Genomic DNA, 13,234 nt, shown 5'->3' on the forward strand with positions numbered 1-13,234 from the left:
AGCGGGCTCCTCAATACAGCATATATGTAATTCCTTCATTTCGTGATGGCCCTCAGGCTTAAAGCCAACAGAAAGCATGCAACACTTAATATGCCTTGTTGGTGCCAATTTCCTCAAGCCACTGGAGCCATAGAAAAAGCCCTCGTTGCTCCCAAAACTCAGCAACATCACGAGAGAGCCAGACTTCTTACTTCATTTAAATTGAAATCTCCTTGGGGCCAGAGCCCTATTGGGTGTTTATTTTTAACTCATGTTAACTCTGTAAGGCTCCAGTAGCAATGAAAGTGCTATTTACGTAACAATGGAAGAAACAGATGGAGTTTGCACACATTTTCCAAGATAAATTTATGACCAGACATAATATACCGTGCATCTTCAGACACAGCTAGGGTGCGCGCAACAAAATTCACAAGCCAAAGATATACACAGAAATCACTATTTCGAATCATTACCTTGATTTTCCCAAGCAGCGACACAAATCCAAGATGCTTGGGAATTATGAAACCCCCTTGCCCAAAAAATTCAGGGTTGTTCTGAAGAGAACCAGTGTGCACAGTACTGAATTTTCTGGGACAAGGTTGGGATAAAAATGTAATATAAAAATAAAAAGCAGCCAGGCTGTTACTCTCTCAACTTAGTCAACTCACAGGGTTATTGTGACGCTAAAATGAAGATGAGAGAATCATATACGGCCATTCTTACAGCCTCAAAGGATGAGCAGGATAAAATTTTACGAGACCGATAGACGCTTTTATCAATTTCTCACACTAGTAAATCTCCCAGCACTCACGTTCTGGAACTACTGTCCTAACCTTACCTCCTGATTAACATCTTACAAGAGTACATGACCTACCATTTCGAACGACATGGAGGTATAATGATGACAAAGTGTTTAGAAGTGACATGTTTACCTGACCATAATCTGTCCTGAACACGACGATTCCCTCCGCACAGGTAAGTACAGTACTTGGATAATGCTGGCCATTTTCTCGCAACCAAACCCGTGCTCCCTAGAAGACAAAAAGCCCACACAAACAAAAGAATTAGGCCCCAGAAGCACACAAAAAGCCATCACGTATAGAGACCCCCATCATTTCTTTTAAATTTTCTCCCATGCAGCAGGCACAAAGTCAGATCCCACCAGGTGACCAGAGATCACTTCTCAGTGAACACATGGCTGCTTCCACGCCTCATAATCCTAAAAAAAAAATCTGCAATAGCATTTCCCTTCTGAAGAAGCATCAGCCCAAAGCCCAAACGCAGCTGGATCCAATGCAGCACTCACACAATTGCGAAGACAATACTATGTACAATTACAAGTAATATTTAAACTTACTGCACAAGGTAAAGGGTGTCTCCCAAATTCTAAAAATGGGCAGGCCTTCGCAAAAACTGTCTGTAATTAAAGGTACATTTTAAACAACCCAATCTTTAATTATTCTGCACTCTGAGAACAAATACTGAAGTTTCTTACTCCCCCTACATCCTGCCAAGAGAATGTAGCAAAAAGGCCAAAGAGGAATATTTGCATTTGTACACCAAGGGAGGTAAGATTCGAATAATCTCTACTTCCTCGTATAGGTTGGCTTCAAATAACGTTTTGTACAAGTACAATATCACAGGTTTAACTGCTATATGCCATTGCATGCACTGTGCTGTGTAAAACACAAACTCTGTCAGTTGTGGTCAGTTTACCTTCTCTTAAAAAAAAATCCTTTGTAAGAATGAAGCAAGTTTCTAGTTTTCATGGCTGCAGCAGAAATCTTTAGCGTACACAGTGATGACTTCGAAACTCAAATTCAGATTTTGTTCAGGGTTTATAGTTATTATCCAATATATTTATCTGACCTGCATATATGTGGCCTTTGGACCAACTGAATCCCATTCTCAAGGTGGTTTACGAGATATACAATGTGTGATAAAATCAATGTACGATACCATACAAAGTCAATTTTTTACACTACTGCCCACATTCAGCTCCACCCCTCAACAGCTTCATGTGACTCAAAGGTAGGATTGCCAGTCCCTTCCTGGGGGCGGGGGATCTCCCACTCCCCACTCACGCTTGCCTGGCTGGCGGGGGAAAAGGCAGGGCAACACGTCTCTGGGCATGCTCCTGGGCAGCACAGCACATTCCTGTGCACCATAATTGCCCAGACTGGGCCTGAACTGGGCCGCTGCAGAGCGCAGGAGCACTCCCATGCTCCGTAGTGACCAGATCAGACCTGGATTGGCCCCCTATGGAGCGCAGGAGCACTCCCAGGGCATTCTGCAAGATGTCATCACTTCCGGGAAATGACATCATCGTGCAGGTCAGGAGCACGTGAGACAGGGAAAAAGCAAGGTAGCTGTCAAACCTCAAGCCTCCCGCCCAGGGGCTAGGGGAACCTGACAACCCTACTCAAGGGCCATTCCTGAAAATTAGCCAGTCTACACTGGCTTCCAGTTGGTTTCCAGCCTCAATACAGTTGCTGTTTTTGACTTTTTAAAGCTCTGGTTTAGGCCCAAACTACGTGAAGGGAAGGACTGCCTCCACCTGCATCATCCAATCCAAGAGCTGAAAGCTGCACAGGGATTTTTTCCCTCTGGGGCTACCTTTAGAGGAAGTTTGGCTGGCAGGGACCAAGGGACAGCTGTCTCAGCTTCACAAACTATGGAACTCCCTCCCTCTGGAGCTGAGAAAAAGCACATCTCTGAAGGCATTTGAATGTATCTGAAGTCTTGTCTTCTGCGTAGGTGAGCTCACCCCATTTCTGTGAACTCACTTATCTAATTCTCTATCTTCACATTTTGTTTCCATCACAAAACAACCCATGCATTGCTTCCCACCTGCATTCCATCCAAGTACTTGTCAGAATATTTTGAACTGTACAAAATCCAAAATATTGCTGAAACTTTCTTGGCACAAAATCCAGCCTTTTCACAAATTATTTTATGACTCTTGGCCTCAGGGCTACATACAGCACTTCCCTAATTTATTTAGGGGGAGGGGGGAAATCAACTCTTGGCTTTATTTAGGGTCTACCGATTAAGCCAACATACCATCCAATATTTCACAGGAAAGGAACTGTCTTTTATATTTGTAGCACTCCTGTTTCCACAACTAAGAATCAAGGACCAAGGGACAGGAAACAGGGAATGCTGAGCCTTGCAGAATATGAGCCAGGCACACAAATTTGCAATCCACCAAACTAAACACAGCATGCCAGTCTTTATTGTGGCCTGTCAGATGCTTATTAAACTTAATATTTTTTTAAAAACCATGCAGAAAGGAAGTATATTAAGCCCTTGGTGGGGCACAAATCATACAGGACTTAGCTGGGCCTCATCATCAACCCACACTCCTGCCTGCTCCTTCTATAGCCCTGATATCACCTAGTCTGTGCACATACAGTATCAACATACAGAAGACAGTGCATGCTGCCAATGCGGTGTCCTTTTGCCATTCAAACCACTGTAGTCTAGTATATCCCAGAGGAAGTTCTGTAATGGTGGGATAAACTGCCTGCCTTATACTGAATCAGACCATTGGTGTCTTGGCAGTATTGTCTACTGCCAAGCAGATACCATGCCAGTGAGCGCTGCCATTTCCATGGTGTGATATGCGGTCCAGCAGGAAATCTTACTCCACAATCCTGACGTATCCTTGTTGTGGAAGTTCCAACACGTTTCCATGGGACCCCAAGGTTTCCCAGTCATTTTGGCCAAAAAAATACTGCTCCCATTTAATATGAGTTCTGAGTTACACAAAAAAATGATTTAATAAACTAAAATAATACAACAAATTCAACTGGGTTTTGTCTTATCTTCTCTTGACTAGGCACTTAACAGGTAATTTTCCTCTTGAAATAACATTCCAGGATCTCAGGTATTAGATTTATAACCCATTCTTTAAAAGTTTGTTAAGAGTAATGGACAGGTGCGCTTTTTTTAATTCTTGTAGTGAGATATGAGGTACCTGTGGCTGGCCACACACTGTATACATGTTAAGACTTGCACACAATAAGAGCAATGTTGACTATACACCATGTTATCTCTCTGCTAGGAGAGCACAGTCAACATACTAATGGAGACGTTAGTCCTTGATGAGTTCAAACAGGCCCGCACACCTCACACGCCGTCCTTCTTACAGTAAACCACGACCACTTGACTTAAAATTCCTCAACCTGTGCTTCAGCTGTCATTCGAAATCCTCAGATGGAGTCTTCCAGTTTCAGAAATGACTGGGACATGTTCATATGCACACACGGGCTATTTTAAGGGAAGGCTGCTAACTGGCCAGGGTACACTCTGGCCCCTAGCAGAGTTTTCCAATCCCCTCTCGCCATCATATTGTCTCTCTCTCTCTTACTTAAAAAGCCATGGCATTCAGCAACAGCTCTTCAACCCCCTTCACTAGCTTGAACAGCAACAGAGGTTCTGTCAGGGTCTCTTTATGCAGCTCGGCGACTCACTCTCACGCATGAGCAAATAGGATTGAGGTGCACTGAATGGGGGGGGGGGCTGCTCTGTGGAAGCCTCTATTATTCGCACCTGGGCCAATGCAATTGGTTCTTTAACTTTCACTCAGATTTAATACATGGCCCCTACTAAACATGTAGTCGACCAGGTTTCTAATGATAAGGTTGGCAACTGGCCAGAAAACAGTCAGCCATAAAAGCAAGAAAAAAGGCGATTTTCCCCACCCGTTATTTTGTGGTGCCCACCTTGGGGGAAACATTCTGCATCTGACAGAAACGTCCAGGTTCTACCCACAAGACACCTGCCAAAAACCACTTCTCTCCATCACTAGACCTGTGCAGAACTCTGGGTCCAAATCCCCAGCCCTGCACACAGTACTGAACTTTTCTATTTCCAGAGTTCTCCAGTGGTCTGGTGGAAGAGCAGAATTACCAGAAAGATGCCACGGGATAACCTGCCACAAGATAGGCCCAAATGAAACGACGATAGAATGCTACTGATGGTCACATACAGCTCTCAGCTCAGACCAGTTCAAGCCATCATTAATGACTTGCAACCTATGCTGAACAATGATATTGTTCTCTCACAAACATTAGGAGGCAAACGTTTTCTTGCCCACAGACAGCCCCCTAACCTTAAACAACTTCTCACTCAGAATAAAGTACTTCCTACCAGACTTAGAGACCAGGGCCTGCAATAAACCAAGATGCCAACTCTGTCCCCTGTATCCATTCTGACTCAATTACTGGACCAAACACGTTATGCCGTCTCTGGTTCATTCACCTGTTCATCTTCCAATGTTATATTTGCTATCAAGTGTCAGCAATGCCCTTCCACTCTCTCTGCTGGATAAACATATCAGTCCCTACATAAAAGAATAAATGGACATATATTTGACACTAAAAAATCACATCACTCAAAAATCAATGGGAGAACATTTTATAGCGTGATCCTAAATATCTTTTCCTGGGAGTAAGCCCCACTGAATAAACCTGAGTAGGATTCTGAGTAGACCTGCTTGGGATTGCACTCTTAATCTTCCAGTATGTTCCGCGGCCTGCCTAAAAGTGGCTGTCCTCAAACAGAAACTTTGAGGGGAGATTACAATGTAAGATTGCTAAAATTGAGTTCATTGACAAAGTCAGAACAATGGGAACCCCCAACCCCCCGTCCCTAGTTGAATAAAGTCATAGAATTCTTCTCTCACAACCAATGCTAATTTCTGCTTAAATCTAGCTGCATTGTATCTTTATATCCTAACATCTTTCTTTGCTACACCCCTTCTAATCATGTTGCATTGTACCTTTATGTCCTGATGCCCTTCCTTTTAACCTCACCCAACTTCCGGCTGGGATATGAAGGCTCAGGGTTCTCCATTTCTACTCATATCTGAAAGATATTATGAGTGCATGTGCAAGAGAGAGTGTGTGCGCAACAGAGAGTATGCGTGGAGGTGGACAGCATGAGGGAAAAAATCTCTCTTTGCCTCATCTCCCATACTTTTCTGGCAGGTTCCCACGTATATTTATTACAGCCCAAAGAACTTGTGTTAGCAGGTTGATATAAAGGGCCCAGTCTCACCACCAGGAAGCCATCCACACTGCCAGCACGTTCCCTCTGGCCAGGCACTCCCACTTCCACATCACAACTACACTGGTTCGCAGGCTGCTGTTTTCTTTCAGTACACTCAGCGTTCAGCCTTTGAGTATCAACAGCCTAGCCTGCTGACAGGAACGATAGGAGGACAGCAGTAGCTGGAAAGATAAAGCTGACCGACACTCGCAGCTGCCCGTCAAAGCCTGGCCGATTCAGTTATCTCCAGACAGCTGCTGCTGCCTGGGAGACGCAGCCGCTTCCCTTCCGTGTGCCAAATGGCTCTCTTAAAACATCACACTTGTTGCTGGGAGCCGAGCCACAGCCGCCACTCCGGCATAATGTAAACACGTGCACCTGGACTGCAGCTGGGCTTCTGCGGTGAGGTGCACAGGGGGAGCCCACACAACCTCTGCCCCACCCTTGGAGAGTCACTGGACACTTTCTGAGCCCCCTGCCCTTTTGCTCATGGATTTCTCTGCCGATGGAGCCCATAGGACAAAGAGGGACAGAAAAGGCCACAGTCGTGGTGGGCTCTCTTGCTTCCTTGCCACAGGACTTACAGTTGTCCAGAAAATTAGTCAGGCTGGAGGAGAGAGAACTCCTTAAAATAAGGTCCAACTACCCTAAAGGTCTGCTGTGCCTGCCCCATCTTATGGCAGAAGGTGCTTCTTTGGACAGAAGCCCCTGCCTTAATGCAAGCCATGCAATGAGCCACTTATTTGGCCAGTTGTGGCCAGTAAAAATCTCCTCTAGGCCATCAGATAGCTGTTCTTAAAAAGAGAGAGAAAACATTGACTAGCTCTTCCCTTTCAAGGCACCACAAGTTACTAAGATACACATGTAGGCAGGCAGCTAATAATTATAACACTGATCATTAGAGCACTTGAGTTTTCCAACATAATTCATACACTTTAAAACAACCTTGCAGGGCAGGGCAGTATCCATATTGCAGAGAAGGTTGGGGTTTGAGGGTGGGCTAACAATTGCCTAAAGCTATCTACTGAGCTCACGGCTGAGGTGGGATAAGGACCAAGAACGTCCCCACTCACAATCCACACACACAGTCCCTATAAACCAAACCAACTCTCTTGCTAGGATGCAGAAGCGCAGGCCAGAAACATTTCCAGAGTTATCTGAAGAAGAAATGGCTTAGTCTCCCTCTGCAATATTCAGTGAGATGGCCATTTCTGAAATTATTTACATGCATGTGGAAATTAGAAACAACAGTAAGGAGGAAATCAGCTTGAGGTTCTCTGTAGGTGAATTTGAATGTATCCTAATATAACCTATTCGTTTTAATTAAATAAAGCAGTCCAATCAAAATAACAGATCCATTCTGCACAAGGTCCATACTCCCAAGATGTTTTACCGGTATCCTAGTTTCCCAGTCACATCATGGGCTGGACTGGTTCATAGAACGACATGCCTGAGTATTAAGGCAATTCTTTAGACTTGACAAAGGTTTTCCGTACAACACAACATAGAGCAGAACCATAAGTGACAAAAGGCACAGATTGGACACTTGTCTGCTTCCCTCAAGTTTTGATGGGAAATGTAGGCATCCTGGTCTCGCAGCTTCGCTCTCCGACTGCTGTCCAATGGACTTTTCAATTGTCACTTGTCCAACATTCCACCAAGCTGCCTACATTTCCCATCAAAACTTGAGGGAAGCTGACAAGTGTCCAATCTGTGCCTTTTGTCACTTGTGGTTCTGCTCATAGATGAACTAATCTACTATACAAAACTGCTGGTAGGCATTTTGCATGAGAGAAGAAATGGGACGTTATGTACATTATAGGCTTCTTTCTTTCTTTCTATCCATCCATCCATCCATCCATCCATCCATCCATCCATCCATCCATCCATCCATCCATCCATCCATCCATCCATCACTGCTCCTACGGCTATTGCCTTAAGCAGAAAGTAAAATGGGAAGAACTTTACTTGGTATCGTGTCTCTATTTAATTATTGCCCTGTATATTTTGCCAGAGAAAGAGTAACAGAGTCATTTGTATCCAATAGTAACCACGTCACCTGAGCTCTCATGTTAGGTAGTTCCATATTTTTAAGTAGAGGGATGATTAAGCTAGCCCTCAGCTCATTAAATATGGGACATTCTATAATCATATGTTCAATGCAATTTTATCATTTTGGCATCTGCATGTTCTGTTGGCATATGATAGTTTCTTGTATCTACCTCCTAAACTGCTGAGGGAAGGGTGTTCATTCTTGGCAGTGTAAAAGCTCTTCTGAGCTTTGGTACTGTCACCTGATAAAAACACTTCGGCAGTTGCATCGGGAGGGCAATACCTAAGGGAAGAGTCGAACATACCTTCTAACAGACGTACTAGTAATGTCCAACTTCCTGACATGCATTTTTATTTGCCTGATTATATCTTTGATCTCTGTAGTCTTGACCATATCGTTTGTTATTCTTAGGCATTTCATTTTCTTTCCCAATAGTTGATCCCATTGACTATTACATTTATCTGCCTGAATGAGGCCAAGGAGAGTAGGCCCTCCTTCAGATTTTAAAATATTTCCTTTAAAAAAGAATTGCTTTTATCCACGCCTTCGCTTCCATCAATATTTCGCCCAATTCAGCTCTCAGAGCTGTTCCCGAAACACATCTGGGAGTAGCCAATAAGCACTGGTAAAAATTGTACTGGATGTAATCCATCCTTTCAGATGTGGCCTGAATCCAGATTTCTGCACCGTACAAGAATTGATTTAGAACCTTGGCATTACATACCTTTAAGGCTGAGGGGACAAATTCATTTACTTCTATCTTAGAATCCATGACATTTCACAAGAAGTGCATTAATAGGACAGACTCTTCCTGCACACAAAAATATCTGCATTTTCTGCACTGCAGCAGGTAAGACTGCTTTCATTGCTTTAGCTGCCACATTTTCCTTTCACAGCCCTAGTCTTGGGACTGTGAGATGGAATGTATTTCTGGACTGGAAAAGTTTCAGCAAACTTTCAGCCCCAACTAAAACCTGAGCCTCGAAAAACCTCTCTTCAGCTGGGCTCACGCATTAACAATAATGCAGAGGAACAAAAACACTTCAGTAAAAGCATCTGACAGATCCCAGGATCAGAAAGAATACAAGAGCGAGGATTAAGGGCTGTTGGGCAAAACGGCTCAGCTCTGCCATGAGGGGTCTTCAGGAAGAGAAAACTAAGCAGATGGCAAGACCTTCATTGTGAAAAGATTTTCCACTTTAAATCAGAAAGGGCGAAGGGAGGAGAAAGGCAGGGAAATACCCTCTTGATATTCTCTCTTCACAAAGCTACCCCGAGTACATTGTCTGTAGAAATGTAGGATATATAAAGTTTAATAAAAGCAGGCACGCTCTCTCCCCCACTCACAGCAAAAAGAAAGAAAAAAGGATAAACAAAACCAAGAAGTGCCTAAGATCAGAGACTTTTTAAAAATAACAATAAAACTATACTCCCATAGAAAGACTATTAATTAAAAAAAAACCTCACATTTGTCTAGCCATAGGAAATGTTTACAAAAAAGCAAAACTGCTAACACATCAGGGATGAATAAAAAAAAATGTGTTTATTTATTTACTATGTATTCAGTCTACCCTTTCTTCAGGTAGCCCAGCACAGCATTTTCTCAGGCTTTTACCCTCAGAGTGTGACTTTCACAGCTCTCCCTTTTTGCACAGACCCAAAATACATTTCCAAAGTCCTGCTCCTAGGTGAGAGAAAACCACAGGGACAGGATTTGGGGACAAAGCCTCGAAGGTCACAGTCCACAGGTAGAAGTATTTACACCTACAGAAGCACTGCACTGGATCCAAACTCATTGTTCTCCCCTTCTCCATTTTACCCTAGCAACAATCATATGAGGTAGTTGGGGGGGGGGGATGGCCTAGTGTAATTCAGGGGCTTCATGGTGAGTGGGGATCTGAATCCAGGTGGGTCTTAGGGTTACCAGTCCCCCGGTGGGGGCGGAGGATCCCCCGCTCCCACCCTCCTCCCCCAGCCACCACTCACCACACCAGCAGGAGGGGGAGAAGAGGCATAGGATGGGCCTCCCGGGCGTGCTCCTGGGGCAGTGTGATGACATCACTTCCCAGGGGTGGACATCATTGCACCGCCCTGAGAACACTCCCACAGTTTGCAGTGGGTTGATCCGAGCCCACTGCAAAGTGCATGTGCACGCCTGCGTGATAATGTCACCGGGAAGTGACGTCATTGTGCAGCCACAGTTTGCAAACCATGGGTTTGCATGTGATGGTTATTGCAGAATTTGGTTTGGGATGGGGTGTGCTCTGAAGAGGGGAAGAGAAGCAAGTCTGTGTATTCAGAAAGCTGGCACAAAGCTGTAGACCATGGGCAGCAAGAAGTTAGCATTATTCCTACACCAGGCCATGGAACAGGGATACACAACCTCTGGGATGTGACATCCCAGACCATTTTGCTTGGCACCCAGGGCCAAATCTCCACCCAAGCAACCCAGGCACTGGCAGCCCTCCTAGGGCCAGCAGAATATGAGACAGTAATAGGCAGTTCCCAGACTTGCACAGCTTCCAGCTGAGTCCAATGCTAATTCCTTGGGGTCATTTTGTAGAAAAAGAGCTGGAGGAACTCATTAGCATAGCTCATTAGCACAACTCATTAGCATATGCCACACCCCTTGCCATCACCGGAAATGTGTTGTTAGCATAACTGATTTGCATATATCAACCCCCCCCCCCGCCCCCGACATCATCTTGGCTGTTTTGGACCCAATCGTGGCCATTCAGGGCTGAAATTGGGCCCAAAATGGCAAAAAGGGGCTGAAAAGGGCCAAAAAGTGGCCCAAAATGGTCAGGATCAGGCCGCTGCTGAGTGGGAGAGTGATCCACCACCCGTCAGAGGCCCAATCCAGGCTGTTTTGGTCCCAATCCAGGCCAAAACGGGCCCAAAATGGCTGAGTCAGGTGGGTGGGGCCACCTGACATGTGACCTCTTTGGGGAACTGCAGGAACTGCGTTCCGGCACGTTCCCCCTCGAAATGAGCCCTGCTAATTCCCAAGACACTGGCAGCATCGCTGGGGCTTGGCTTGCCCAGAGCCTTTTTGGCCAAGTACAACCCTCATCTCCCACCTTGCCCCTTTTTTTGCTGGCATGCCAGCCTCTCCACAGGTAGACATTGCATTATTTTCTGCACTGGTGACAAAGAAAGTTTTCTACCCTTGCCATGCAGCCTGTAAGGTTGGAGGTACTCATAGGAGGCTTTCAAAGGTTTTTTTTAGCACAAAGGGACAACAGGGGAGAAACAATGCTTTACAACAAAAACCTTTTTAGGCAAGTGAGTGGGAATGCAAATTTGTTGGCACCAAGTTATATTGGCCAATCTGATGTTTGTATTCCTGTAACAGACTCAAACAAGGGAGAACGTTGAGGGGCGGGGGGGGGGGGGAGAGCAGATTGCTGTCTTTGTTCCAAACTTCAGTCTTGCTAGTCCAAACTGAAAACCAAACCACTTTACTGCATTCAGGCAATTCACCACATTGTCAATGTTTGCTCTACAGTTCAACAAATGCCGGCAATCACAAATCTGTCATATATAAACGTGTTAGTCTCTCTTGCACGGCACTCTAGTCTAGAGCCAGTTTTGGCTTCTGTCATGTGAAGCTGCAAAACTGTTTACAATTGACAGGGAAAACAAATGGCTCTTCGTTATCCAGGCTATCACGAGATCACCACCACATATTTCCCAAATATTTAGAGGAGGAAAAAAACAGCCAAACTTTTTATTATCAATTTCACATTCTGGGATCTGTTGTTCTACAGCTTTCTTCTAAAACTGCTTACATCCTCTCATTTTTTTTTGTCTGACTTTGAACAAGTTAGATGTGCCCTCACAACTGCAAAACCATCTGACTTTGCAGCACGATGCTTGAATTAATTAAAATTGTATCAAGAATATAAATAACAAAAGCATTATCTAGAAAAATCTGGGCAGCCATTTGCCCAAATGCTCAAAAATGTGATGCCGTATTTGTTTTGTACACCAGTTAATCTGATGCTAGCCCCTAAGAATTTGAAATCCTTCCCAATCCCTGTTAATTTAAGTAATATTTTACAGAATTTGGCACTTGGCTTATATTAATGCTGACCAACTTTCACTGAAATCCTCTTGGCATACTGATACTTATCATTTAGTCTGCTTTAAATGTAGGATCTTACTTTTAATCTGTTTACACTACATTATTTGGCAACTCAAGTGAAGTGGTAGGGGATAGAAGAGGCTTTGCATTTACAGGCAACTAATGGTATTGCGTACTGTATAAAAACAGCACAACACAAATGAAGCAAATGAACAAAGCCCGCTTAACTATTTTTGGCAAGCAAGACATCCTTGTTCCACGTATCCTATTTATAGACCCCTAGGATACGTCTTCAACGTCATCTTATATTTTATATTATATGATATTATATTACATTATACACATATCCAATAATACAATACAATAATAACAGTTCTCTTTTTCCTTTTAGATGCACCTCTTGTGTATCCATCCATTCGACACAGGTAAGTAAAATGCAACTGGTCTCCGAAGAGTGAATCTATATTAACAATGATGTTCCTTCTCTTCCAGGTAGGACTGCAATCTTGGAGGACACGGGAGAAAATCCACACGCCCCCTGCCCAATGGGGGGCCGGCTATTTAGACCTCTCATTTAATAGAATTACTTTTTCAAGAGCATTGCTTTAGGTCCAGTCTCTTAACACATCATTCTCCGAACACAAATTCTTCAAATTTCAAGTGGCGACACATTCATATATTATTGGATATGAGTATAATATTATTTTAACAGATGGCTGGCAATTCTTATGCAGAATCTGTATACGCGGTTGTCAACTGATGTAATGCTATTAGATTTTTGTCTGGATTTCAGGAATATTTATTAGAACTATTTACATAAATAGTGCTTACATACTTAAGTCACTTTGCACGTTTGAAAGATGTAAAAATTATATATTCCCATTTTAGCTAGTAGAGTCATTTTGTTTGAGGAGTTGGCAATCCCCACACCCGATTGTGGTAGTCCACTCTTTGTTTCATACATTCGGTACCGGGGGAGCCTCTCTTTTTCCCCCCCACCTGGAGAATGGCAACTCTAGTAAGTCATCTTCAAAACACAAAAAAGGCACTCTTGACTGTCA

At 43.9% G+C, this 13,234-nt stretch overlaps 1 protein-coding gene across 1 annotated transcript in view; it reads right to left on the reverse strand.

The window, feature by feature from the left end:
- The window catches only part of MYO10 (myosin X), a 226,595-nt gene that overhangs the window by 165,101 nt on the left and 48,260 nt on the right, over nucleotides 1-13,234 (reverse strand). The window contains exon 2 of the mRNA XM_054984586.1: nucleotides 912-1,010. Coding sequence (XP_054840561.1) covers nucleotides 912-1,010 — 99 coding nt within the window. The remainder of the gene's footprint in view (nucleotides 1-911; nucleotides 1,011-13,234) is intronic.

This window comes from Eublepharis macularius, chromosome 7, assembly GCF_028583425.1.
Source record: "Eublepharis macularius isolate TG4126 chromosome 7, MPM_Emac_v1.0, whole genome shotgun sequence".
Lineage (NCBI taxonomy): Eukaryota > Metazoa > Chordata > Lepidosauria > Squamata > Eublepharidae > Eublepharis > Eublepharis macularius.